The 24,941-nt window shown below is 41.2% G+C and overlaps 2 protein-coding genes across 2 annotated transcripts; one reads left to right on the top strand and one right to left on the bottom strand.

Annotated features, from left to right (window-relative positions):
• The first annotated feature begins 105 nt into the window (after positions 1 to 105).
• Positions 106 to 5,422, top strand: prkar2ab (protein kinase, cAMP-dependent, regulatory, type II, alpha, B). Its single transcript, XM_034223873.1, has 10 exons — positions 106 to 827; positions 1,717 to 1,752; positions 1,847 to 1,986; positions 2,262 to 2,368; positions 2,460 to 2,613; positions 2,704 to 2,805; positions 2,917 to 2,991; positions 3,431 to 3,496; positions 3,644 to 3,782; positions 4,802 to 5,422. Exons 1-10 carry the CDS (start codon positions 581 to 583, stop codon positions 4,924 to 4,926), a joined length of 1,191 nt encoding a protein of 396 aa, XP_034079764.1. The 5' UTR covers positions 106 to 580; the 3' UTR covers positions 4,927 to 5,422.
• Positions 5,415 to 24,472, bottom strand: si:ch1073-335m2.2 (msx2-interacting protein). Its single transcript, XM_034223872.1, is given in 16 exon segments — positions 5,415 to 6,427; positions 6,996 to 7,154; positions 7,646 to 7,840; positions 7,942 to 8,010; positions 8,348 to 15,689; positions 17,130 to 17,230; positions 17,322 to 17,419; positions 17,422 to 17,434; positions 17,523 to 17,636; positions 17,741 to 17,866; positions 17,952 to 18,103; positions 18,236 to 18,436; positions 19,171 to 19,325; positions 19,479 to 19,955; positions 22,955 to 23,269; positions 24,390 to 24,472. Coding segments are annotated over 16 exon segments (9,732 nt in total). The 3' UTR covers positions 5,415 to 6,295.
• Positions 24,473 to 24,941: the final 469 nt, after the last annotated feature.

Raw genomic sequence — 24,941 nt, 5'->3', positions numbered from 1 at the left:
TAAATAAAAGACATTAAATAAGTTTTAAAAAAGGTATATTCAATTATTAAAATATACAGTATAAGTATAGCAAGATCTAATAAAATATGATAATTACAAGTATTTGCTTTTTCTATATGCAGAAATTAATGTTCCAATTGTGATTTTTTTTAAACCACTTGAACTTTATATAAATGTATCTATGCCATGTTGTCTGTTCCAGCCTGGCTTCCAGTGTAAACGGTTAAAATGGCCTCTCTCCCTCTCTGTTGTTTCTTTGCCAAATCATCACGTTGTGGGTGCTAATCCATCGGACTTTAATTACATCTGATGTCCTGGTCAATACTTTCCGACAGGCCGTGCTAAATAAAGAAATCAATAAGCTGCTGAAATGTTAGAGAGTGGGCCGAGAGGAGGAGGAGGAGGAGGAGGAGGAGGAGGAGGAGGAGGGTCAGTCTGCCCCTGCATGATGCTCCAATATGTCTCTCAAATCTCTGGGACAAGCTGATGCTTAGATGACATTTTTCTAATCCGACAATTTGATATTTTGGGGTTGATTGTGAACTATCAGAGTCCAGCGGGTGACCTTTGACCCTGTGCGATGAGTAACACGGAGATACCGTCTGGCCTGAAGGAGCTGCTGCAGGGCTACACCGTGGAGGTGCTTCGACGCAGGCCGGCAAATTTGGTGGAATTTGCCGTGCAGCATTTTACACAAATTCTAGAGGGTCAGAAAAACGACCTAAAAAACAAGAAACGTAGCAACAGATCTTCACTGAAAGGAGTGACCTTTGAAACAAAGTCCAATAAGCCCAAAAAGGAGGATGAAGAGGAGAAAGAGCCTGTAAGTAAGTATTTAATTTCTACTTCATGTTTTTCAAATGGAAAATGTAACTCTAAAATGTGTTGTCTTTAACCTCAAAATCTTCATATTGTCAAAATGACACAAAGGACATGGAGAAATGGTCCAGTGTCGGAAATGTGCAATCTTTTTTTAAAGTTTCATTGATGCAAAGTTTTGACCTACAAGTTCACAGTAAGGCTTACATACATGTGTTCAAAAAAACTGGCTAAAAAAGGTTTGCTCCCCCTACACGAGCAGATATGATTATGCAAAAATAACAATCATTACCTCAAGTAATCCAAAAATGAGCTCTAATATCCCGTACATAGATATTGTCACAGCGGCTAAAAAATGCCATGCAATTAAAAATGATACGAGATCAAACAAAGAAGATTGCTATAAACACATTTAAATTATACAGATATGTTCATGAAGGATAATAGCCTACTACACATGCACTATGTAGTACAACACAATTAAAACGTGCCGACTATAGAGAACACACAGTGATAGTGGAGTGACACGGTCAGCGGGCCATGAATCAAAGCAGACTGCTCAGGGCATTTTCACTCATGTGGTATCGATCCGAACACTCGGGTCACTTCAACTATGACGTTGCTCTATTGAAACTTTTTAATGACTTTAGATGTCCCATGACTTTTCAATGCTTTTCAAATGTTGTAACATACAAGACTATGTTTTTTTGTTTTTTTACAAGCTTGTAATGACATAGGCTATTATACTATATTTTAAATTACTTTTCTGTGCCTTTTTCATGACCTTGTATCACATGCTAAACAATGACATTTGTATTCAATATTCTATGACATTTTGTAACATTTTGGTCACTCAAATCTAGTGTGATTCATCCGCCTCTGTCTTCCTCTCGGCAGAGTCCACCACCGCTAAATACAACCGCAGAGTTTCAGGTCAGTAACTGTTACAATACTTGTGACGAATATTAAATCAGGTTGCCAGGGTTATGAATGATTGACAGTGTGTTGTTTGTTGGTCCTGCTGCAGTCTGTGCAGAAGCGTACAACCCTGACGACGATGAGGACGATGATGCTGAGCCACGGGTCGTGCATCCCAAAACAGACGAGCAGCGGCACAGACTCCAGGACGCCTGCAGAGACATCTTACTGTTCAAAACCCTGGAGCAGGTACAACACTGTGATGATGGCTGGTTTGTGTTTAGTTTTTTAATTAAATTCAGGTTTTATACAGACACACACACACACACACACACACACACACACACACACCTGATGTTACTGTAAGAGCACAAAACGTGAGACCCCATTTCATTTTTTAAGCTTCTACTTTAGTCATGTTTTATCACCTGAGTGTCGTCTTCTTCTTCCTCTTCCTCTTCCTCTTCCTCTTCCTCTTCCTCCTCCTCATTAATCCATACACATTCCTGATTGATGTCCTGCAGGAGCAGTTCTCTGAGGTTTTGGACGGCATGTTCGAGGTGTTGGTCAAACCTCAGGATCACATCATAGACCAGGGAGACGATGGAGACAACTTCTATGTCATAGAGAAGTGAGCGACAGATTTCAAAGTGTCTTTACAATGTTAAACTTTGGTCACCTTTATAATGACTACTGACTTCTGTGTGTCTTATCCTCTCCAGGGGTGTGTATGATATTTTCGTGCAGAAGGACAGAGTGAGCATTTGTGTTGGAAAGTATGACAATAAGGGCAGTTTTGGTGAGCTGGCTCTCATGTACAACACGCCGCGAGCTGCCACCATCACTGCAACTCAGGAAGGAGCCCTGTGGGGCCTGGTGAGTCCAAAAACAATTCAAATGTAGCCTCCAATCAAAGCAAACGCTAAAATGAAACACAACGTTTTATCTTTTTGTGTGCAATTTCAGGATCGAGCCACATTTCATAGGCTGATTCTCAGAAATAATGCGAAGAAGAGGAGGGTGTACGAGGCCTTCATCGAGTGCGTTCCTCTTCTCAAGTCTCTTGAGGTTTGTAAAAAAAACACAAACTCTTTACAAGCAAAATCATCATCATCTTGCGATTCAGGTTGGTCAGCGATTCATTTGTTGTGACATCATGATTTATTTTACCTCCACAAGCTCGCTGAGAGGATGCAGATTGTGGATGTTTTGGGGGTGCGAGTGTTCAAAGATGGAGAGTGCGTATTAATGCAGGTAAAGTGTTAGGACATTTGTCACTCTATCTTTGTCGGTCTTTGTGTTGGACTGAATACTAAATTCCGGCAGTGGCTCAGTCAGTAGGGGCTTGAACCGTGAGCTGTAGGGTCGCCGGTTCAAGCCCCCGACCAGACCTAAATATGGAGTGTGGACTTCTACTTGGAGAGGTCCCAGTTCACCTCCTGCCCTGCCGTGGTGCCCTTGAGCAAGGCACCGGACATCCCCCTTCCCCCCTCACTCCCATTGCTCCCCGGGCGCTGTGCAATAGCTGCCCACTGCTCCTAGTACTAGACTCCTGGTACTAGGATTGGTTAAAAGCAGAGAACACATTTCACTGTGTGTGCTGTGTGCTCTGCATGTGTGACCATTAAAGAGGGTTTCATCCCTCCAATTCTATCTAATTCTATTCTATAAATGTGCCGTTTTCTTCCTGCAGGGGGACGAGGCTGACTGTTTCTACATTGTGGAATCAGGAGAGGTGAAGATAATGATAAAAAGCAAAGTGAGTCTGAACAATAAATGAGTTAATCTACCTCTTTTATCTATGAATTTGATTGCTGGTTTTTGCCATTAACTATTATATATGGAATCTTTTTTTTCTGTGATGTTAATGTACTGATTGACTCACAGGCTGCTGTTTGTGTTACAGACAAAGGCGGGCCAGCCGGATAACACAGAGGTGGAGGTGGCGCGCTGCTCTAAAGGACAGTACTTTGGGGAGTTGGCACTGGTCACCAACAAACCCCGCGCAGCGTCAGTTTACGCTGTGGGAGAAACCAAATGTTTAGGTAAGACCCGAGTGTTTATCCCTCTTTGTGTAGGGAGTCATTCATTTTAGGCCTCTGCACATTTATTTTTAGTAAAAGAGAGTGGCTGGAAAGTGTAGGAGGGATTGTTTCCACAAGTCCTTGAAAGTTTGTGAATTTGATGAACAAAATGAAGTTTAGAAATGGTCATGAATAGGCATCATCAAAGAAATGTAAGTTTTCTTACTTCGCTTTTCAACTTGTAAATATGTCTGTTTATATGCTCTATCTACACAAAATATGGTTTGCTTTTACTGTAACACAGCAGCATAGTTGTGGAGTGCTCTCACATTTAAGTCTTTCTCTCCTAATTGTTCAATATGAGCTTCTTTAAAGCCTGCTGTTTTTTTTTTTTACTATGTGTTAACATTGAAACATTTCTCAAAGTATGCCACGATATGTGCATGACTTTAAGGGAGTAAGGCCTGCAAAGTCTTTCAATGTGATGTTTGAGAAGGTGGGAGACAAAAGCGAACGCAGTCACTCATTTATAAACCAGAGTTATTTTGGGCCAAGAGACCTGGCATCTATATCTCACCCCACTGGAGTTCAGATCTGAGTCCCTTTCCATTAAGCAGTAGGCAAAGACTGAAGCTGTAGTTTGCTGTGGAAGACACTGAACATATCAATACAATGTATCTGCATCCCTACTGTTATTAAATCTATTATATCCACTGAGCCTCTTGATTTAAATGTCTAATTATACAATTTGTTTTCCTTTTAACCTCTAGTTTGACATCATATTGATATTTAATTGAAACACACTCCATCTGCTGAGCTTGTAATGGACTCCAATAATGGCAGTCTTCATCGTAAAGAAAAATGGCACTCGACTGCAAACAAACACTTCTTTAAAGCGAAAGTTATCCATGAAGAAATGTGTTGAATCCAACTCCTTTTAGACAGGTTCACTCCTTTTTTGAAACTACATGTATCCATGCGTAAGACAAGGAGCCTGCAATATGACGACATTCATTTAATTGACTTTCTATTTCTTTCAGTAATTGACATCCAGGCTTTTGAGCGTTTGCTGGGACCCTGCATGGACATCATGAAGAGGAACATTTCCCAGTATGAAGAACAGCGTGTGGCACTTTTGGGGTCACGTGTAGATTTGAAACACTAAGACAATCATAAAGTAGTGTATAAGAACTTAGTGAACTCCTGCTTGGGGTAAATGTACAGTACTCCTTTAACATTGTCCGACACACACTTAAATGTGAAAACCCATCTAAAAGGTCAAGGTTTTATAAGATAAGCTACAGATCCAGAACATTAAATAAGCAATATAAATACATTTTTCATTTGTAAACAATTTATATGAAATTGAGGCACACTTTTATTACCACTTTAGTATCAAAATGATATGCAAAATAAAAAATGTGAGAATTGTTCACCTACACAGAATTCATGTTCATTTGCTGTTAGTGCTCGTCGATCCCCAATTCATTTAAAAGTGCATTTTACAATTGAAATTAGCAAACTATTCACAACCCCTACTCAAACCTTTGTTGTATTGGATGACATTTGTAAACTAGTTTTTAAATAACATCTTGAGTAAGGAGTGAAATTGCAAAATGACAAACATGATGTAAAAAAATAAAGGATTACATCTTAATTTTTCAAGTTTTTTGGAGTTTGTTTTATTTGAGTTACAAAATATGAAGTGCCATCAGCAGACTCTACAGGAGAGTTTGCCAACCTTCTTGTGTTACAAGTATTTACACCCAAAAATCAAGGATATCCATCTACATTTCCACACTTTGCTTTCAGGTTTGTCCCAGAGTTTCAAGTCTCTGTTAAGTTGTCCAAGTTCCATTGTCAAAGTTTAAATATTTAAAATATTTACAAAGTCCTGTATTCAAAAACTCCCAAATGATAAGGTAGCTTGTTCGATGCAAAGGCCGGCGCCAGAAGTGAAACTGCGACGATGGTGAGAAAAATGAGCTGGTTGAATTAGAGGAGCTGTTAAACGAACGTGGTCCTACAGGGTCTCCATAAATCAATAGTTCCTCTCAAAGAAAGCCGGGCGAGGAAGTCTGTACACAATTATTTAAAATTACTTTTTTGAAATGTCTCTTTTGCCATCGCGGAGCAACAGCCTCTATGATCCACACTTGTGAAGAAATTAATGACAATCAATAAAAGACAGAGTAAAGAAAAAAAGGCCACCCAGATAGTCACTCAATGTTCATCAAACATCCTGATTCTTTTTCAGAGCATCTCCGAACATTAAAATAAAACTCCAATAAATAGAAATACAGCAGAGAAATGGTCAAATAAGACTGATTCTGGTTCGGTCCATCCCTGAGTTCTTTTGAGAAGGACAAAAAAATACCAGACAGGAGTGACAAAAGGAAAAAAAAAAGCGTCGATAGGGTTTATCCTATACATTCCCATTGTGTCCGGGCAAAAACAAAGTCTCATATTCCTCTGGTTTCCTGAGGCTCATCAGCAAGAACATCCGTTGATGGTACGGCTCCCAGCAGTGAAGGTTACACAGAGGTGATGACAATCATGAGGTGTGGTGAGATGCTGGAGATCCTGTTGAGAAGGTCGGGGGCGAGCTGCGACAGGTGGCTCTCGGAGAATTCACATGGTGGGAAAATCTGCAGCACATAGGCAGGCTGAAAAAAGAAACGTCTATTACAAATAGGTATTTACGGAAAGGCGTTTCATAAAGCAGGGTTGTACTTCTGAACATGCTCAGTGTTTGTGCAATGACAGAGAAATAATAAAATACAGTCCGCACAGAAAACAGACAATATCTTGAAAGGAGACTTTAGAGGTCACACCAGAGTTCATTTAAGTAAAGAAAAAAAAGATAGTTAAACAAATAAAACGTAATCCCATAGTAATTTTCTCTCTTTAACTTTCAAACACACAGTTCAGTTTGCTCTCTGACTTTGTCCCAGATCCTGATCCTTAGAACTAAAATATTTGGTTTTCCTAGAATAGATTGAAATGCTAATATAAATACATTTGATACATGAGTAAGGCTCAATAAAATATACAGCTGACAAATCATACCGACTAAAACTATAAAAGATATAAATGACTCAAATGTGACTAAACTAATAACTTGTTTTTTCCCCAAGTACTAGGACTAAATCCTTTTATCAAATAATGATTAACCTTCCATAAAAAAAACATGTTAAAACACAAGACGCCGTGAAACAATCCTTCATGTCTCACCTGATTGGAGCCTGGGTTGGGGATATTGATGATACCAGCAGCCAACTTTGCCTGCAGGTAGTTGATGAACGCAGCCTTAAGAGCTTGAGTTTGGTTCAGGACGTCGTCTTGGTCTCGCCCGCATGGCAGTGCAAGGAGGAGACAGAAGTCGCTGTCCCCCTGTACAAATAAACATGTAAATGTTGTTCAGCAAAGGAAACAGAACTTTCTCGTAGGGAGTTAGGGTTTCGGATATGAACTGACATGTATGTCAGTGTGTTTTAGGTTTTAGCTGTGACGGTGTTTTATCAGTTATAACAAAATGAAGATGGGTAATTGACCTTAAACATGATTCCATCTCTTTTCACAGGCCATGTGAAGTAACATATGATAAGGATTTATTTAAATAGATGCATTTATTGGATTCAAAAGGAAAATAACATGTCAACATCTGTTAAGGAAGTAGTATTCGGTGTCATGACAGTAAATTAGTAAATGTTATGGGATTCAATCTCAGCGTTAGTAGTAAGTAACTTTGAGTCGTCAGTGAGAACAGGCAACTGAGTAAGCTGTTAACCTTAAACACTTTTTTTTTTATTGTTTAAGGGTTAGGGTCCCTGTATGCTTTAATCCGCACACCCATAGTATGACTAAAACAAAAAGACACGTACCGTCATTCTTCGGGCTACACTCTCCAATTGTGAAGCCTCTAGTCTCATTCTCTGGACAATCCTAAGCAATGCGCCTCCTTCTTGTAGGGGCAGTGACCGATGAGCCAAAGCTTTGTTGCCACAGACAAAATGCAACTGGACTGCAGCTGTGTCGTTTTTCAGTGCCAGCAGGCCTTGCCAAACAATAGGGTATTTCTGTTTAAATGTGAGACAAAACAGAGACATGTCAGACAAAGCCGCTTCTTGTTCAGCCTAACAACCATGAACACAATTCAAACTGATACGTTTTGTCTTACCGTGAGCAACTGTAACATATTAACAGGCTGCGTCATCTTGCCATCTGGTTTCGTCTGGAGGTCTGCACCCTATAGATTACAGACAATAGTGTTATGTGTCATGAAAAGTAGTTTCTGAAACATGAAGACACCCCGATCTTGCATATTTACTCAGTTGGCCAGTGTTATATTGCCAGTCCCGCTTACCGCCACATACAACAGCTTTCAAAATGACCATAAAGTTAAATCAACAGCTTTTTAAAAAAAAAAAAAAGTTTAAAAAAAAAAACGGAACATTTCAAGATCGTAAGATTTATTGCAGGAATGTGGACTCCATCAGAATACCTTTATTAGTCCCACAGAGGGGAAATTTGCAATGACATTTAACTAGGTTAACCTACTGGATAGTTTATTGCAGTGAACTCACCATGGTTGGTGTGACATTCAGAGGTGGCTGGTTAAGTCCAACAGGTGACGTCTCTGGTATTTGAGATTGGATGCCTCCTCGGTTTGAGTACATCCCCGAGTACTCGGGGAATGAGCCACTAGGTCCTGGTGGCATTAGCTGAGCTCTCTGGGGAGATGCCATTGCTTGCCCAGATTGTCTGATCCCCATCAATCCATCTTTAGGAAGAGGAGAGTGTGGCCTCTTTGCCTCTAATTGCTTTGTTATATCTTTCTCAGACACACCTTTAGACAAAACATGTGCTCTTGGAGACAAGGATAAGGACAGATTGGAGGGCGCCGAGGAGGGGGGAAGAATCTCTTGAATGTGTCCAGAATGAGGATCTGTGGCCAAACGCTCTCCCTGTTGGTGCAAGAGCACTCGCATATCTCGTTGTGCCATGTACGTTTCTAACTGGACACTACGCCCACGAGGATCTGACTGCATAGTCTCTGGTTTTAATTGTGCAGCAGACTGTCTTGCTTGAGCCTGGTGGAAGCGCCTGGCTTCTTCTTGTTCCCCCTCATGACCCCTCAACGAAGCTGGATTTACCTTGAGAACCTTGTCTCTGCCAACAGTCTGTGGTGACGTTGGCCGTGGCTGCATGGATCCAGACCAAGGAGAGGCAAGAGGCTCACTATGCATCCCATAGCTCATCACAGAGAGAGGTGGAGTATTAACCCGAACATCTCCTTGGACAAGATGCCCCACTGGAATTGACTGGGCAACACGGTGAGGAGACATCCGTCCCAAGCCTCCTTGCACACTGTGAGGTTGCATGATAACCGACTGCTCTTGATGATGTACACCCGAGATAAACTGTTGCATGGCAGGAAGGCCAGTGGATAACATCCCTGGTATGCCCTTGGGTGAGGAGGAGCCAATGGGTGAGGACACTTTAGTAAACGGAGAGTGGGGATGACCTGACTTTCGAGGGGATCGTGGTTCTTGTTTGACTCCACTGATATGAGAGGGAGCTCTGTCACCAGCCGCAGTAACAAAGCCTACATGGTTACCAGGCGGAGAGGGCAAATGGGGGCTTATTGCAGGACTTATAGCAGAGGTCCAAGATGGTTTGGCTCCATCCGTACTGTGAGGATCAGCACTGTCCATTTTCTTCTGATGTTTTATTGGCATGTATTCTTGATGGTAACTCATTACTTGTTGGTTACCTTGTGGGAGACGCTTCACTACTCCTTGAGGTCCAGGTTGGTAAGAAGATTCCATCTTTTCCAAACCCGTGCTTTCTTGTTTAATAGAAGTCGACTGCATTTTACCAGGATGCCCATGATCTGTCTGCGATGAAGGCCCCTTTTGAAGTCCTAGATGAGAATGACCATACATTTCTTGTTTTATCTGGGGCATGGATACCAACTGCTGAGATTCCATGTCACCTGCTGTTGCTTGTGGGATCTGACTTATTTTTGCACTTATCCTCTGTGGTCCCTCTATTTTCTTGCCCGAGTGGCTCAAAACTACCACTCCTTCAGATGTATTAACTCTTAGACCTGGGCAAGATCCTGCACCAAGAGTGGGGCTCTCGACAATGAATCGTGTGGCACTTCCCACCTCATCCGCCACAGGCCCGTGGTATGATCCAGAATCGTCCTTGTTAGGCCTATAAGTTGGCTTGGGTAAAGTCATATCCACACAGGGATTTCCAATGTTTATGTTAACTTTGTCATCGGACTCAGGAGGGTTGCAGACGCGACTGATAACAGAGGTTGCAGTGGATGCAATAACAGAGATCACAGACTTCGACTCAGGAGATGGTAGTAAGGCTGGAGGTCGAACTATAGGGGGCGCTGGATGAGCTACCATTAAACTGCTAGGTAGTGGTGACTTATTTGGCACAACAGCTGATGGAGTATTACTCTCAGAAGGATTCTGGTCTCGCAGAGTGGGTAGATTACAAGGAATAGAACTACTGCCTGGCAATGAAAGATTTTTGTGTTTCATAAGAATCTGTCTCAAATCACTTGTGCCATGATCAATAATCATGTTGTCAGAGTCTGAGGGTAAAGACTGGTTTTCCTTTGATGATAACGGCATGAAGGGCGAGACGGAGACTGTATCTTTAGATTGGTGGCGCCAATCTGGTGGAGAAACAGGAATTCTATTTGTTTGAATGGGTCGTATATGTGGCCTGTTAGCTAGTGGAGACAGGGAAGGGGTGGTGCACTCGGCTGGCAACTGTTGGGGCTTTGGAAGTATTGGACTCTTCGATTGGGGGTTAACAGATTTGAGATGTTGAATCTGTTCTTCAGAAGGTGCCTCTATATCTTTGTTTACATCTGTGGCTTTGACTGCCAAAGGCTCTGGCTCAGGTTCTGGCTTCCAAGTAGTAGGAGTGATAACCGTTGTGGTTGCTGCTGATGGAGTTGATGTAAGAACAGTCTTTACACTGGATGGTGGGCTTTCTGCTAAAGGAGTTGTCAACTCCTCACTTATTGAAGGGCCTTCCTTAAAATCTCTTCTTACTTGCTTTTGTCCTTTATAACGTTTAGGTGTTTTAGGTCTTCCCTTGGGACCCTTTTTCGGTGTTGTAGGAAAGACAGGCTCCTCCTTAATGGCAGGTGTATTTGTTGTTGCAGGTTCATCGTCCTTGGCAGAGGGCATCACGTTTTGTATCTCAGGTTCTGAAACAACATCAGCACTTGGAGGAGGTGCTTGGGATGAGATAACACTTCCATCCTCTGCAGTTATCGAATCAATAGCAGCCATAAGTTCTGTCTCACTAGCAGGATAAGGTTTTTCTTCCTCTGGCTCAATTTTGACTTCTGTAGGTGGAATAGGTGGTGTTGGTGGTTCGGTTGGAAAAGTTGGATCTGTAAGTTTAGCAATGTTCTCAACAGCTTGCTCCAATTCCAGCTCCTGTGAAATGACATGTTTTGGTGATTCAAGGAGCTCTTGTTTTTCCTCAGCGGAAATGTCCTTTTCCTCATCGTTAGGGCCCTCTTGGTCGGCACTAGTACATTTTGAAACAGGATCACTGTGGTCACCTGGTCTGAGCTTTTTTGAAGAATCCTCTTGACTCCCAAGTTCATCATCCCCTAACTGAAGAAGATCCTTGACCTCCGTGACATTTAGTCTGATTTTGAGGTTCTTGAGAACAGGAGACTTGGGAGTTCTCATCAACTTGGTTTTTCCTCTAACAATTTTCTCTGAAACAGATTTCTCTTCTAAAACTGGGGAATCTGACTCTTTCCCATTTGATTTACCTTCAGAAGCCTCATCAAGAAAATCATCTTTATCTCTGCCTAATTCTATCCCTTGTTTGTCTTTCTCCTCTTTCTTTTCAACTTGAATGGGTGGATCTTCTTTAAATGAACTTGATGAATCTTGCAAAGCCAAGGAATATTCATCTGTGAAATCCATTTCCTGATCATCTTCAGTCGCGTCACTTTTCCTCACTTTCCGTGGTAATCCAGATGCTTGAACTGTCGACATTGGATTCCATGAATCCTTGGTGCCATGAGGAGAGGTTTTACCTTTTGACACTCTTGGTATTCGTTCCCCACCTTCCGATTCATTTGAATCCGTGTCTTTATTGTCCAATTTAGATTTTTCTACTTTACATGCTGAACTCTCGTCCACTTGCTTGCGATTCTTGGGCGGACGGCCCCGTTTCGTAGGGGCTGGAGCAGGTGGATCCTGTTCCATATTTTGTTGTTGTGTTGCATCTTTGTCTGAACCTCGCTTTCTGGCAGAGCGTGGCGAGTCTGGAATTTCCTTTCCAGGACGAACTGGCCCATCATCTTCAACTGGAGTGGCATACACAGATTTAACATTTCTTCGTCTTGCTCTGCCTGCCGATATGCCAGGCTCGGACATATCGGATTCTGATCCGTGAATCGGAGACTTGCCTGTTGACTTTGATTCAGCCCTTGGGGATGATCCTCGTTTTAGCTTCTCTTTGTCAATGCGCTCACTCTTGCGTGTTAATGGTTTCTCCAGACCAGAGTTAGATACCACAGGAACTGGAGCCACTTGAGCAGGGGAGTGTTTGAGCTTTTTATTTTTCATTTCTTTTGTTTTATGCTCCTTCTGAGGTGAAACGGGCTCGTCGTTTGTCTCATCAATGGGCATCTGCAGTTTAATAACTTGAGGATTTTCCTCCTCTCCCTCAGGCTCTGCTTCTGTTTTCCAAATAGCATTGGTCTCCTTCTCTTCCTCTACAAGACTATGTGGAATGGGACTAGTTGCTTCTGGCACTTCTGGTTGTGTTGTCTGAGGATCTAGCTCTGCTTCTGAAATGCTAACAAGCTCATCATTAGAATCCTGACGGCTTGGTTTTTCTATACAGAGAGGTTTTAAATCACTGATATTATCACATTTCTCTACAGATTGAGAAGCTTTACATGTATCCATTGAGTAAATGGGTTCAGGTGCTGCAACTGGTGCAGGTTCAGCATCAGATAAGACCTCAGTTAATTGATGGTGCATAGGTACAATAGGTTCAATCTCTTTGATCTCTACTTTCATCTCTTCCTTTATGACAGACACGGGGGTATATGGAACGGGGGTTGGATTTAATGCAACAAATGTCTCTTCCGGTGGAGGAAGGTCCTTGACCACAGATTGGGTGACAGAAGTAAGTGTGAGTCGGGGTTCAGGAATGGTCTCTTCAGCAGGACTGATTGGTTTGATTTCTGGCTCCATGATGGATTCTGTTGTTTCAGGAGACCGCACTGCTTGTTGCTCTTGAACAGGTGTTTTTTCCACTTTCTCACTAGTGATTATTGAGACTTCTTTTGCCTCTGGTAACGGATGGGGTTTATTCTTCTGTTGTTGAAGTCGTGTAAGTTCCAAAAAACGACTATGGAAAAGGACAACTGGCCCAGTTTCAAGTTCACCATCACCTTGCTGTCCAGGTTGCAGGTTTACATGCTCAGGTTCTTCATGTTTGCGTTCCAAGTGTTGAAGTCGCCTAGTGTCCAGCTCAAACACGGGGCTGTGAAGAAAGCGGGAGGCAAAAAGCTCCCTACGTTCCTGTTCTTCCGGCTTGGGCTCCTCCTTGCGCTCATCAAGTTTGTCTTCAGATCCACTGCGAATCTTTTTCTTTTTCATGTACCAGGAGGGTGTAGGACGTGGTGCTGATTCCACCTTCTCAGTATCCTTTCTGTTGCGCAAACCTGCAAAGTGAGAATCATAATCCAAAAAGGACCAGTTATCTTCTCTTGAAGAGGAGAGAGATTTTGCACGTTCGAGCAGAGCCTTTGTATCTGGTGTGATGGTTTGATCAAGAGCAAAGGAGTAGAATTTGTTCCTTTCAAGACTTGCTAGCTTGGGGTCTGAAAATCGATCAACCCTTGGCCTTTCAGAAAAAGGCACTGATGTGGAGGGCACTGGAGAGTGGGGTTTGGCTTCTCTGTCCTCTTCAGAGTCAGATCGAACTTCCCCAGGCTCAAGGTCATGCCACATACCATATTCCAAACGCTTGCGATTGTGAATATTTTTACCAAGACCTCTAGAAAAGTTTAGGTCAGGTAACAAGTCTTGTTTAACTCTGCTCTCCCATCTCTTCTGTTGCTCTTCTTCCACACTAAGTAAAGGAGTGTTTGGCTTGTTTACCTGTGTGCTATGTGTCCTTTTGACCAACAGCTCCAGATCTGGGTGAAGTTTTTCCTCATTTCTACTCAACTCTTTCTGAGAAGGGTCCGAAAACTCTTCATCTGCATGGTGAGAGAAGTGCTGATGTCCTGGAGGAGAGATGTTGTTCCAGTCACGATCTTCACTTTTTTGTCTAATTCTCCTGTAGACACGCTCCCTCTTAATTCCAGAGTCAGTCTCTAAAAGGTCTATTTTCTTTAATTTGTGAGATGGAAAAGTATCCGTTACATCTTCAGGTGGTTTGCCAACTTCATGCACAAGACTGCGATGTTCCAAGTCCTCTGCTTCTTGAGGACTTCCTGGTTTGTCAGACTTGTCAGATTCACGCTGCTGTTGCTGCTGGTGCAGTCGCCTGTTTTGCTCCATTTGCTTGCGATAACTCTGAGAGAGGTCAATGTCAACATGGTCTTCCTTGTTCTTAACACTTTTCTCAGCGTCAGCATTCTGAGCAACACATGTGAAAGCAGCATGGTGTTCGTGTTCTCTTATACTGCTTTGATCTGTAATCCCCTCGTGTGAAAACCTTCTAGATGATATGTGCCCTGGATGTCGTGGGTCCAGAGACTCAGACTTCTCCCTTTGTCCTCTAAGGTCCTCTTGACCATCTTTCTGAGTGCTACTTTTATCACTTTTGAGTCTTGAATCTCTCCGTTGTGATTCTTTGTTTTTGTCAGTGTCAATCTCTTTCATAAGAGCACCAGCACCACCAAAATCTGAAGATGGAATGGCATCCTCCTCTTCATGCCTGCTTCTTTTCTGACGAATGGTCCTGCCACCTGAATCAGCAAAGCGCCTTTTTCTTGCCTCAAGGCGATCCGAGTCAACGGATACATCTTTCCCATCATTTCCAATATCAGGCTTTAGATGTTTCTTGAGTCGATTTTTTCCATCCAAGTCTGAGTTCTCACCTTTACTATTTTCAGATCTTTCACTTTTTACAGAGTCAAGAGCAGTTGACAACTGATTGCCAGGTAAGGGTTCAGCTTCCCCCTTGCATTTATTCCTCTCATGAGCATCCTGGTCTGATCCCCTTCCTCTTCCAGACGCTCCATCAAAACCAGTCTCAAGCTCTGTTTCCGGTAGTAGGTTGGATGGGGATTGCCCCTTAGTTTTCCTGGATTTAACCTTCTCAGCTTTGTCTTTGTCCCCTTTCTCTTTTCGTTTTGTACGTTTAGTTTTCTCTGCACTTGCCACAAGCTCTGGTTGGCTGCTTTTGTCACTCTTGTCACTCTTGGAAGCATGTTCAAGCAGGGCCTTTTCAGATTTATCAAAGTGTGGTGGTGACATTGAGCTCACACTACCACTTCTCTCTGAAGATTGACTGTAAACGCGTCTTTCTGAGTCTCTGGGAGCTCGCTCAGAGGGTGATGGTGATACTGTAGGAGTAATAGGTCGCCTTGGATGGGAAGGGCTCCACCTGCTACGATCAGCCTCAAACCGCTCTCGCTCTCTTTCTCGCTCTCTTTGAATATATGTGTATTTTCGAATGTCTTGCTCAAAGGGGTCTCTGAAGTCCCGGAAGTCTCTTGGGTCTTCATGAAAACGTGGGTCAAAGTGTTCCCCCTGAAAGTGTTCCAGTTCAGGAAAACGTTCCCTGCTGCGAGCAGCGTAGTCTCTTCGAGCTTCTTCAGGATAGATGCCAGGTGTCCGTATATTCTCAAAGTAAGCCCTTTCTGCTGTAAATTCATGGTATGGAGGTCTCCGTTCCTCTCTGTGGATGAAAAATAAACAATAGCAAGAGAAAAATTATTAATGCCATGGTCCTAAATAATGTATCATCTCAAACATGTTCACTTTTAAGACTTAAAAGTGCTTAAATATTTTTGCTATAGAACTGTGATTATGAGTACACCCAACATCAGACATATTTAAATCAGGGTTAAGATAATTTGAAAGAAAAGCAATTCCATTTGCTGAATTTAAGGCGAGACACCCCAGGTGAATAGGGTAATTTTTTTAACTTAAAGGTATCAGCCAGAAATTTCGCCAGTGAATTACTTACAAAAATGCAATTGTCTTTTGTATTACAAGTTTTCTGAAATAGCATGTTTAAATATGCAAATTATCCATTATCTCATTAAATATGCACATATTTTAACACATTTCAGGAATCGAAATCTGAACTTTGGATAAAGCCAGGTTCAAAATTCTTGTTTCATGTTGTAGTCATATTAGTATCTAAGGCTTTTACAGAAGGGATTTTGGATATCTCTTTTTATCACTCCATAAATCAGAAAATACTGTCAACAGCCCTAAAATATCAATTTTCGCCATGTTTTTAGGTATACAATGTTGTATAATTCAGGCTATGAATGATATATGAACAAACCCTTCTGTAAAAGCCTTCATAATATTGATAGGAATATAACTGGAAGGTTTGGTGTATGTCCGTGCTACTGAAGTTGAAATTTCGAACTCAAGAGTAGGAGAAAAAACTCATTTTGAGAAAACGACCTTTAAAGATTGCAGTGAGGCGCTAGCTAAACCCTCCTGTTCTTTGGATGAAAGCTTGCGCATCGGCGCACTCCGTGAAGGTATTTCATGTTCGGGGTCATTTGTTTTTTGTATAACCTTGCTTCGTGCAAGTGACAATTGTTGTCGTCTTCTCTGAACGTTTTTTTCACCGTTCTTTTGCCATTTTGAGATTTCAATTTCTAGCGGAAAGCTAACCAGGAAGTGTTTTAGCACACCACGTGACGCATCTGAACGAATCACGTTGTCAGAAATTGACACCAGCCAATGAGATTTCGTTTCTTGGTTTAAGACCCCTTTGTGCTTTCACGATTGGTTGCTGATACAAAGGAAATGACCATATTTGGATCCGATGAGATTGTGCAGGAGAGACACAGCTTTCCAGCGATACCTCTGTTGACATGGTGCACACAGCGGTCGCAGTACTTTATGTTACGTTAGAATGCTAACTTTTGGTGATTTTAGGAGAAATCTACAGACGCAAATAGACAAACTATAGTAAAATAAACACATAAATGTGTATTTTGTACGTTTTCCTTCCTTTCATGTTATAGAATCAAAATAGCACAAAATCTCAAAATTGACCAGTACTTGAAAAACGATGTTTTTGCCTGCCGTGTCTCGCCTTAAAGAAAAAACTTAAATTGTGCATGCAATAAAAAAAATACAAGCTATTTACCGTCGTTCAGTAGGAATTTCGTAGAAGTCTCTAATGTCTTGACCAGATGTCTGCATAGTTCGGTAGAAGGCCATCTGACTCTCTTGACTTGCAAAATCCACCTTTAATAGATACACAAAAGTTGTTAGCACAAATGTATAAATGTTTGATTAATATGTTTAAATAATTAACCCTATAATAGTTATTATTTACCTTTATTTTATTGCCCCCAATCTTCCAGCCTTTGGTCTCCCTTACAGCTGCCTGAGCGAAATCTGTGTTGTTGTACAAGATGAGGGCCATCCCTTTAATCTATCAAACACAACCTAAAAAAACAGAAAAGATACATTAAGAGTTGTGAAAACTACAACAATAAAACAAATAGCTTAAACAAGGGAAAATATAACACCTTACCTTTACAACATGTCCATAGCGGCAGAAATGCCGTGTGAGGTACTGCTCTGTAACGCTGGTTGCCAAACCATCTAGCCAGACACACGTTGTAGGCATACTCTTCCCAAACCCAAGCTTCAATAATAAGAGAGAAACACACATATTAGATACAAAAAGTATGTTAGCTAGAAATCCTAAATAGAGCAAAATGTTACTGTTGTTTTTTGTAAAAACACTACCTTTAGTCTGTTGCTCCCCAGATACTCTCCATCCATCTTCTTAATGGCCTTGCAGACACTGGCAATATCAGAGTATTGCACAAAGGCATACTGGGGAACACCATTTACTTTCTTGATGTCAATGTCCTTGAGGATTAAAGATAAATAAATTAGAGACACATCAAATGTTAATTGTAACTTTGCACAGTAACAAAAGTAAATGGTAGCATACCACAATTTCTCCAAAGCGTTGAAAAATGTCAAGGAGTTGTTGATAACTAGTAGTCTTCTCAAGGTTGCCTATAAACAGTGTCCTTGTGGCCTTTGGGTGAAACTCATCTATCCGACCATCCAAGGGCCTGAACTCGTTTTCACTCTCTGTTTCTGGTGAAAATAATCGGTTTAGGATTAATATCACTGACATGCTGCTAAATGTCAAGTAGATTAGATAAAGTGTATTAAATCATTGATTTACTTTTTACTTATGTATTACTTTGTATATTTGTCATCACTTACCAGGACCATTCCAGGCTATGACTTCAATAAGCATGCCAAAGAACAGCTTTCCTTTGGAAACAGTGAGGGCTTTCTCTTGATCCTCCTGCTGTCGAAAAAACACCAAACCATAGCGGTCTTCTGACGCTCCATGTATCTGCACTGATGTCACTTTCCCATGTTTCTTGAATTCATGGAAAAGTCCATCTTTTAAACTTGTGTCTGCAGAGGAAGAAAAAACATATTACACAACTGCATCTTGTTTAAGTTTACAAACTACATTGGTTTTAAAAAGGTATACATTCATGAACAAAATATCACTGAAATATTTACAATGTAAAACTACAGAATATAAGATTGTTGACCTGAAACCTTTGCTTTAAATTCAGTGACCTGCATACGATTTGCTAAAATGCACCAAATTACTTGATAATTCATATTTGTACTTCTTGTTGGCATAGAAGTTACTCATAGCTGCAATACATAAAGTATATCAATTTATCGCCCACCTTAAGCAGGGGAAATATGTCTCTAATGTTGCATTTACTTTATTTCATAAAAATATTTGTCAGGCACAACAAAGTTTAACAGCTCTTAGCCTGCAATTAAGTGTTTCAAACTGTAAATATAGTAATACAAAACTGTATACAAATAAACAGTACATGATTGGATAATATTGATGTATTAAGTCTCCATTAGAATACAACATGAGGAATCTCCATCCTCCAACAAATGCTTTTATGGAAATGTAGCTCCATAACCCAAATTAACTTCATCAAAACAACATGTGTTGTACAGCAACAAACGTAGTGCTGTGCACAATAATAAAGAATGTACACATTTATGGATAACGTGGTTCTGTCTAGCCTATTTTACAATTTACAGATACTTCTGAGTCAGTATTAAAAGAACATTTGGTGATTGGAAGACTGAGTTGCTGGAATGTAGAAACCTACCTGTGGAGCGTACTGGTAGGTTTTGCACTTTAATCCCAAAGCTTCTGCGTGGCTCATCCGAGTCGAGCCCCATAGAAGACTGAGTAGGGGCGTGAGTAGCTGACGACTGAACAGAGCGTGCCCGTGATCCATCACTTGAGCTGCTGTTTGAGTCACTGTTGCCCCGAGAAATAAATAAAAAAAGAACAATGATTACACACGAGTCAAGAAAGTATATTCTGATATCCGTTGTTGGTTCGCCAGTGACATAATTAAGTCGACAAACATAAACGTGAAGCATTAATATCTCAACAAAACAAATGCCACACCTGCCGCTGCCAGTGCTGCTGGTGCTGCTGACAGAATCAGAGCTTGACGACCTGCTGTGGGATCGAGATCGCGGACCTCTCCCAGGGGACAAAGGAGCTCTTTTAGGGGAATGAGGAGTTTTAGGGGTTTGTCCCGCGGTCCGTTGTGGAGACGGGTGCCTCGACTGTGAGGAATGAGATGATCGGCTCCTCCGGTGATGGTAGGTTCTATCAACCCGCCGTCCTCTCTCATCTCTGTATAGTTCACGCCGTGAAGAATTAGTAAGAGTAAATGGGTCTCGAATTCTAGAGTCAAAATGTGGGTCTGCTGCCTCAAAGCTTCCCCCAATGGCACTACTTCCAGGGCCAGCAGCAGCAAACATGGAACGATCTCTGTAATAATCAGCGTTGTAGTGGCGCTGTCTGTCGAAAGTGCCACTGCGCTCATGGTGTCCATATGGGCTGTGATCATATGCACGTTCGCGGGTTTCTGAGCTACTGTAAAATAAGAACAGGATAGAGAAGAAAAGAAAGTTATTATGATTCGGAAAAAAAAGAAATGCAAAAAACTATTTCCTGAAAAATGATTTGGCATTTAAGTGAAAATCCAAATGGTCGGTACAGAAAATATGTAGCTGAGAGCAGGCCAGATAAGTAAGATTAATATTCTTATGAATAGCAATGCCAGTTTTTTTTTTTAGACAAACAGTTTGACATTTATGCCTATAGGCAAACTTAATTATTCTGACTGTCATCTTTGACGTGTTAACATCAAAATCAAACATCGATCTCTTCTATAGGGTTCTAGTTCATTGGAACCGTTTGTTTAAAAAAAAAAATATAGATATATATATATATCTATATATATATATATATATATATATAGATATATATATATCTATATACACACTTTTTAGCAAAATGTTTTACAACAAAAGTTTCATATTTTCACTCGTAAAAAAACACATTTTCCTGCAATATAGGAGGATAAACAATTGGTAGAAAAATGTCTAACAACTATACAAGTAGGCCAAATAAAATGACTCCTCAAGCCATGACATAATGGGGTCAACCTATCAACTGCTGGCACTCTCTGCAAACACCAATATAGACGAGGGTCTACAGATAGAGGGTGTTGTATGCTTAAGAGATTGTAAAGACCCTTAAGGCAAATTTGTGTAATTTGGCTTCAAAAGTGAGATTGACTTGTGTGGCGCCGTTCCTATAGCTTAACTGTGCTCATTCTAAAACTAAATTAACATTTCTGACAGAAACAGGACTATGTCAAGCACAATTTTCTCAATACTTTAAATTCATAAACAGTCACATGAAAATAAGCTGCCCTAGTCGTTGTCACTACAAACTTATGTTTAATTTTTGAAAAACTACACATGATCCAGAAATCTTTTTGATCCAGAAGTATTTTTCATTTACTTTAATTTGCAGAAACAAAAACCTTGAAGAGTTTTGACTCCACTGGGTTTCCTGGGGAGCTGATTTAAGAGGCTGACTGTTAATGATGGTAAGAATAAAAGTCAAACATTTCTCTAATATTCAACTGGAATGTACCTGCAGTATTGCAATCTAAAATGCCATGCAGTTCAGAGTGATGTATGTAATGTGAAAACAATACTTTGTAGTATTTATGTAATGCTGGAAAAAGCAGCACTTTCATAAAGAAATGACAAATTCTACATTTATGTATTGTAAACAGTATATGCACTAATACACATTTGTTCCCTCTCTTGCATCAAATGAATCTTTCCCTAAAAGCAGTGCAAAACCTGATATTAGACAAAGCACTAAAGAATGTTAGAGAAAGAAATATGCAGAGGGCAGAGCAATACCAACCTTTTGGAAAAGAAGTTACCGAAACTAATCCAAATAAAATCTAGGTGGATCAGAGTGAGACCCCGAATGAAAAAACCAAGGGGAAAAATCTATTTATCTAATTGGGCAAAAACGGGTTTCTTGATTCGCACTGCACGTTATCTTCAAATAGTGTGATGCACCAGGTCAGTAGGTTGATGACGTATAATCCACAGCTACTTTATTCTCTTCATTGGATGGAAAAAGGAAAAAAACAATCACAGAGATGGAATTCTTCATGGATTTCTGGACATGTGGTAAAATAATAGGAACATAAGACTGTAATAAATAAATATGGATTATTTTTTCTTTTTTTAAGATGATGAACTTTCAGTGAAATCCAGCTCGTTTACACAGCAACTTGTTGCCAGGATGGAAAATACATCCAACTGGATACATTTTGTCTTGAAGTGCGAGGATGCTCCAAAAGTCAGGATACTTGCGAAAAAGGGGGGAAAATGTATTCCACTGCTGATATCAAGTAGTCAAACAAGCTTGTAGACTCACATATACTAATATCACAGCACGAAAACACCAGATGGGCTCATAGGCATGTCTTTATTCCACAATCCTAGGATCTTATCAGGTTTATGTAATTGAAGGCTTCATCTAGTAAGTAACTTGGAAAAGGTTATCTTCAACTCTCTGTTACACGAGTGCTTTTCTCCCCACTGAGCTGAGGAAGAGGTCTTACACAGCTACATCCACACTTGAGTAATCCAAACGAATGGCATCTACACCTATCCATACTAGGGTCCACATCAGTACATCCCAAATGCTTTGCATACATCCAGGAGGGTACATCCAACTATGCAGTCTTCACAGGTCTTCATGGCCATCAATCCACAACAAGAATAGCTCCACAAAGTGGTGGTTGGATCCTCTGTGATCTTGCGAAGTCTTCTTCGTATAGCTTCCATATTTGAGACGAAAATGTATTTAATATAAAAAGTTAACCTGAAACTTTAATGACTGAGATAGCCTAGGATGTACGCACTACATCTGTCTTTCCTGTAATGTTTAATAAATAGGAGGTTCTTCTATCCGGTTGTTCAAAACGTAAATCCAGAGTGGGCCGTATCCACAGATGCAAAAAAATCATAAAAAGTAGTCCATCCGTCTGATGTGGCCATGAGGAAGAAAATGTCGACAACCCGAGGAGATCCTTCACGTAATGATATGTTACCTGCACGAATTCTTCAAAGAAAAGTACATCCTTCATAATAGGGATTTACTTCCAGTTTCAAGCGATTCCAAGTAAAAATCGAGGATATATCCCGTATTTAGGAGGAAAAGGTTTAAAAGTATCCAATAGGGCCCCAAGGTAGTTTCCCACAAAATGTAATAAATCCAAAACTCACCAGGATATTCCTCACAGATGTAATATCCAAACCAGATGTCAGACCTTGAATAAGAAGTTACACTACCAAATGATAATGTGTGGTTAATTTACTTAAATCCCATGGGAAAGGCGAGTCAATTAGGATGAAAAGTGGATCCCTAATTACCTTTGTGCAACTCCCTTGAGGCATATATCCCTCATGAATAACCCCACTATGTGTTTAGGTTTTACACCTATCCAATACCTCGATTCCCCTGGTATTTAAGGGGAGGCCGTGTCCACTTACCCATCTATTCTCCGTTCATAACGTCCTTCTCTGGTGTGCAGGGACACAGGTGGGCCAAACACTGGACCAACTGTTGCCCTAGAGAATCCTGTAACGTCTCGACTGCTCGAGGGGGAGCTGTCTTCAAGGCCTCGAACAGCACTAGGGACTGACCCCGGTTCATTGTAGTCAGTTCGAAGGTCCCGGTCTCCCATCTTGTTGACAGCATTGTGAGCTTTCTGCGCACTTTTAATATCCACAAAATCCACAAAGGCTGCAACACCGCCCTCTGACCCTCGCTTCCGCAGAACTTTAACACTTTCCACACGGCCATACCTGAAAGGAAATGACAATAAAAAACAAACAGGAAATTACATATAGACCAGCTAAGATTAGAGCCAGCGTAGCCAAGAACAATGATCCATCTCAAAATATGAACTAAAGAAAATTAACACCAACATTTCCTTTTAGGCCTCTGAACAGATAAAACTGTCAGTGTCGGCGACAGTTACAAGTCATGTTGGGAGGTTTCTGTCGTTAATCAAACATCCCTCCGGGTACTAAAACATGTCAAATGTTCAACAACTATAAAAAGCATCTCATCAAAACAGCACACCACTTGTTATTGTGTACCGCAATAGCTACCATTAACTTTCACTGGATGTAGTGTTTATTGTGTTGCAGATGAGCTATATGAGAAGTTATTCAAATGGTATTCACAAAATGTAACAAATAATAAAGTTACATGGTTTGTATTTACTTCTACGGGATCATACAGTGTATCCTGTTAGCTTCCTGTATATTGTATTGTACTAACGTTGATTTTGAGAGCAACACCTGGTTTGCTTTTACTTGTAAATTGGTAAAATTAGAAAACAACACTACGTGTGTTAGCAGGGTTCAAGTACTTCGACGTGAAGCAGCACAACAACTAGCTAACATTAGATGTTCAGGTCGGTGAGCTCAGTGATCGGTTGCAGATTGTATCTTCTCTACATTTAATATGTATCTAACAACACTGTTAACCAGAGCAATAGCGCTGTGAAGCACACGTCCCCGTTGCTAAATAACACACGGCATGTCATGCTATCTGACCTGCTGCTCCGCTAACGCTAGCTGACGTTTGGCTTTTACTGATCATGAAAACGTCTCGACTTCCCACAAAATGGTTGGTTGGGTGGTAGCTCGGTGGCTAGCACACCTAGCTACTTGCCTCCTTTAGCAAAAGTTAGCCAAATACTACAAACCGTAAACATGTCCACTTAAGCAGTACCATAACCAACACCTTGTTAAAATAACATTGCTGTGCTGCAACATAACAAAGGCAGAAACCCTCTGACTTGTAAAACTTGTAAAATGCTAACGTTAGCCGTGTTAGCATTAGGCTGCCCTTTGCGATGAGCTAACGTTAGTACCTAGCGCGCGCTGCTCGGCCAACACAGCTTGCGTAACCCACCGTTTAAAATGCTCCACGATCTTCTCCTCTCGAACATGTTCGGGTAAATTTCCCACCCAAAGGTGTCTGGTTTCCCGAACCATCTTGAGCTTTTCTTCCCCCCTTCAACCTCATATGATCTCGCACGTTTTCTATTCCCTGCCGGTCGGAGGTCCGCCTGAACAAAATGAACGACGGTGTGAATAATTTGGGCCTGGTAGCTGCTGCCCGTTTAGCTTTAGCTGCTGTCGCTGCGTCCCTGATCTATGTACGGGCACGAGCGTGAGACTCGCTCCTGATGGGTTTAGGGTGCGAGCTGCGCGGCCCCGAACTCGCCGTGCTTGCGCGTACTCGACAGTTTACGAATAGACAACAACAATCGTCACGCGATTTCTTCAACGAGGAACAACCTTAAGCCCGCGACTTGTCTGCGCGGTCACGTGGTGCTGTCTGCAAGGTAATCAATGTTTTTATATCATAATACCAGTAACATACACGTAGATCCCATCATCTTTTTAACGCTCCTATGTTGGATACATGCCTTATATTTGAATTATTTGATATCAATAGTAT

The sequence above is a fragment of the Gymnodraco acuticeps genome, unplaced genomic scaffold, assembly GCF_902827175.1.
Source record: "Gymnodraco acuticeps unplaced genomic scaffold, fGymAcu1.1, whole genome shotgun sequence".
In the NCBI taxonomy this organism is placed as follows: Eukaryota; Metazoa; Chordata; class Actinopteri; order Perciformes; family Bathydraconidae; genus Gymnodraco; species Gymnodraco acuticeps.
Note: the sequence above shows the minus strand (reverse complement) of the source record. Positions and strands in the feature narration are given on the sequence as shown.

Excerpts from the sequence above, each read along its gene's own strand:
- prkar2ab (XM_034223873.1), top strand. The coding sequence starts at position 581 with ATGAGTAACACGGAGATACCGTCTGGCCTGAAGGAGCTGCTGCAGGGC. Across the intron at positions 1,987-2,261 it reads TGTTCAAAACCCTGGAGCAG|GAGCAGTTCTCTGAGGTTTT; the intron begins GTACAACACTGT and ends GATGTCCTGCAG. Across the intron at positions 2,614-2,703 it reads AAGGAGCCCTGTGGGGCCTG|GATCGAGCCACATTTCATAG; the intron begins GTGAGTCCAAAA and ends GTGCAATTTCAG.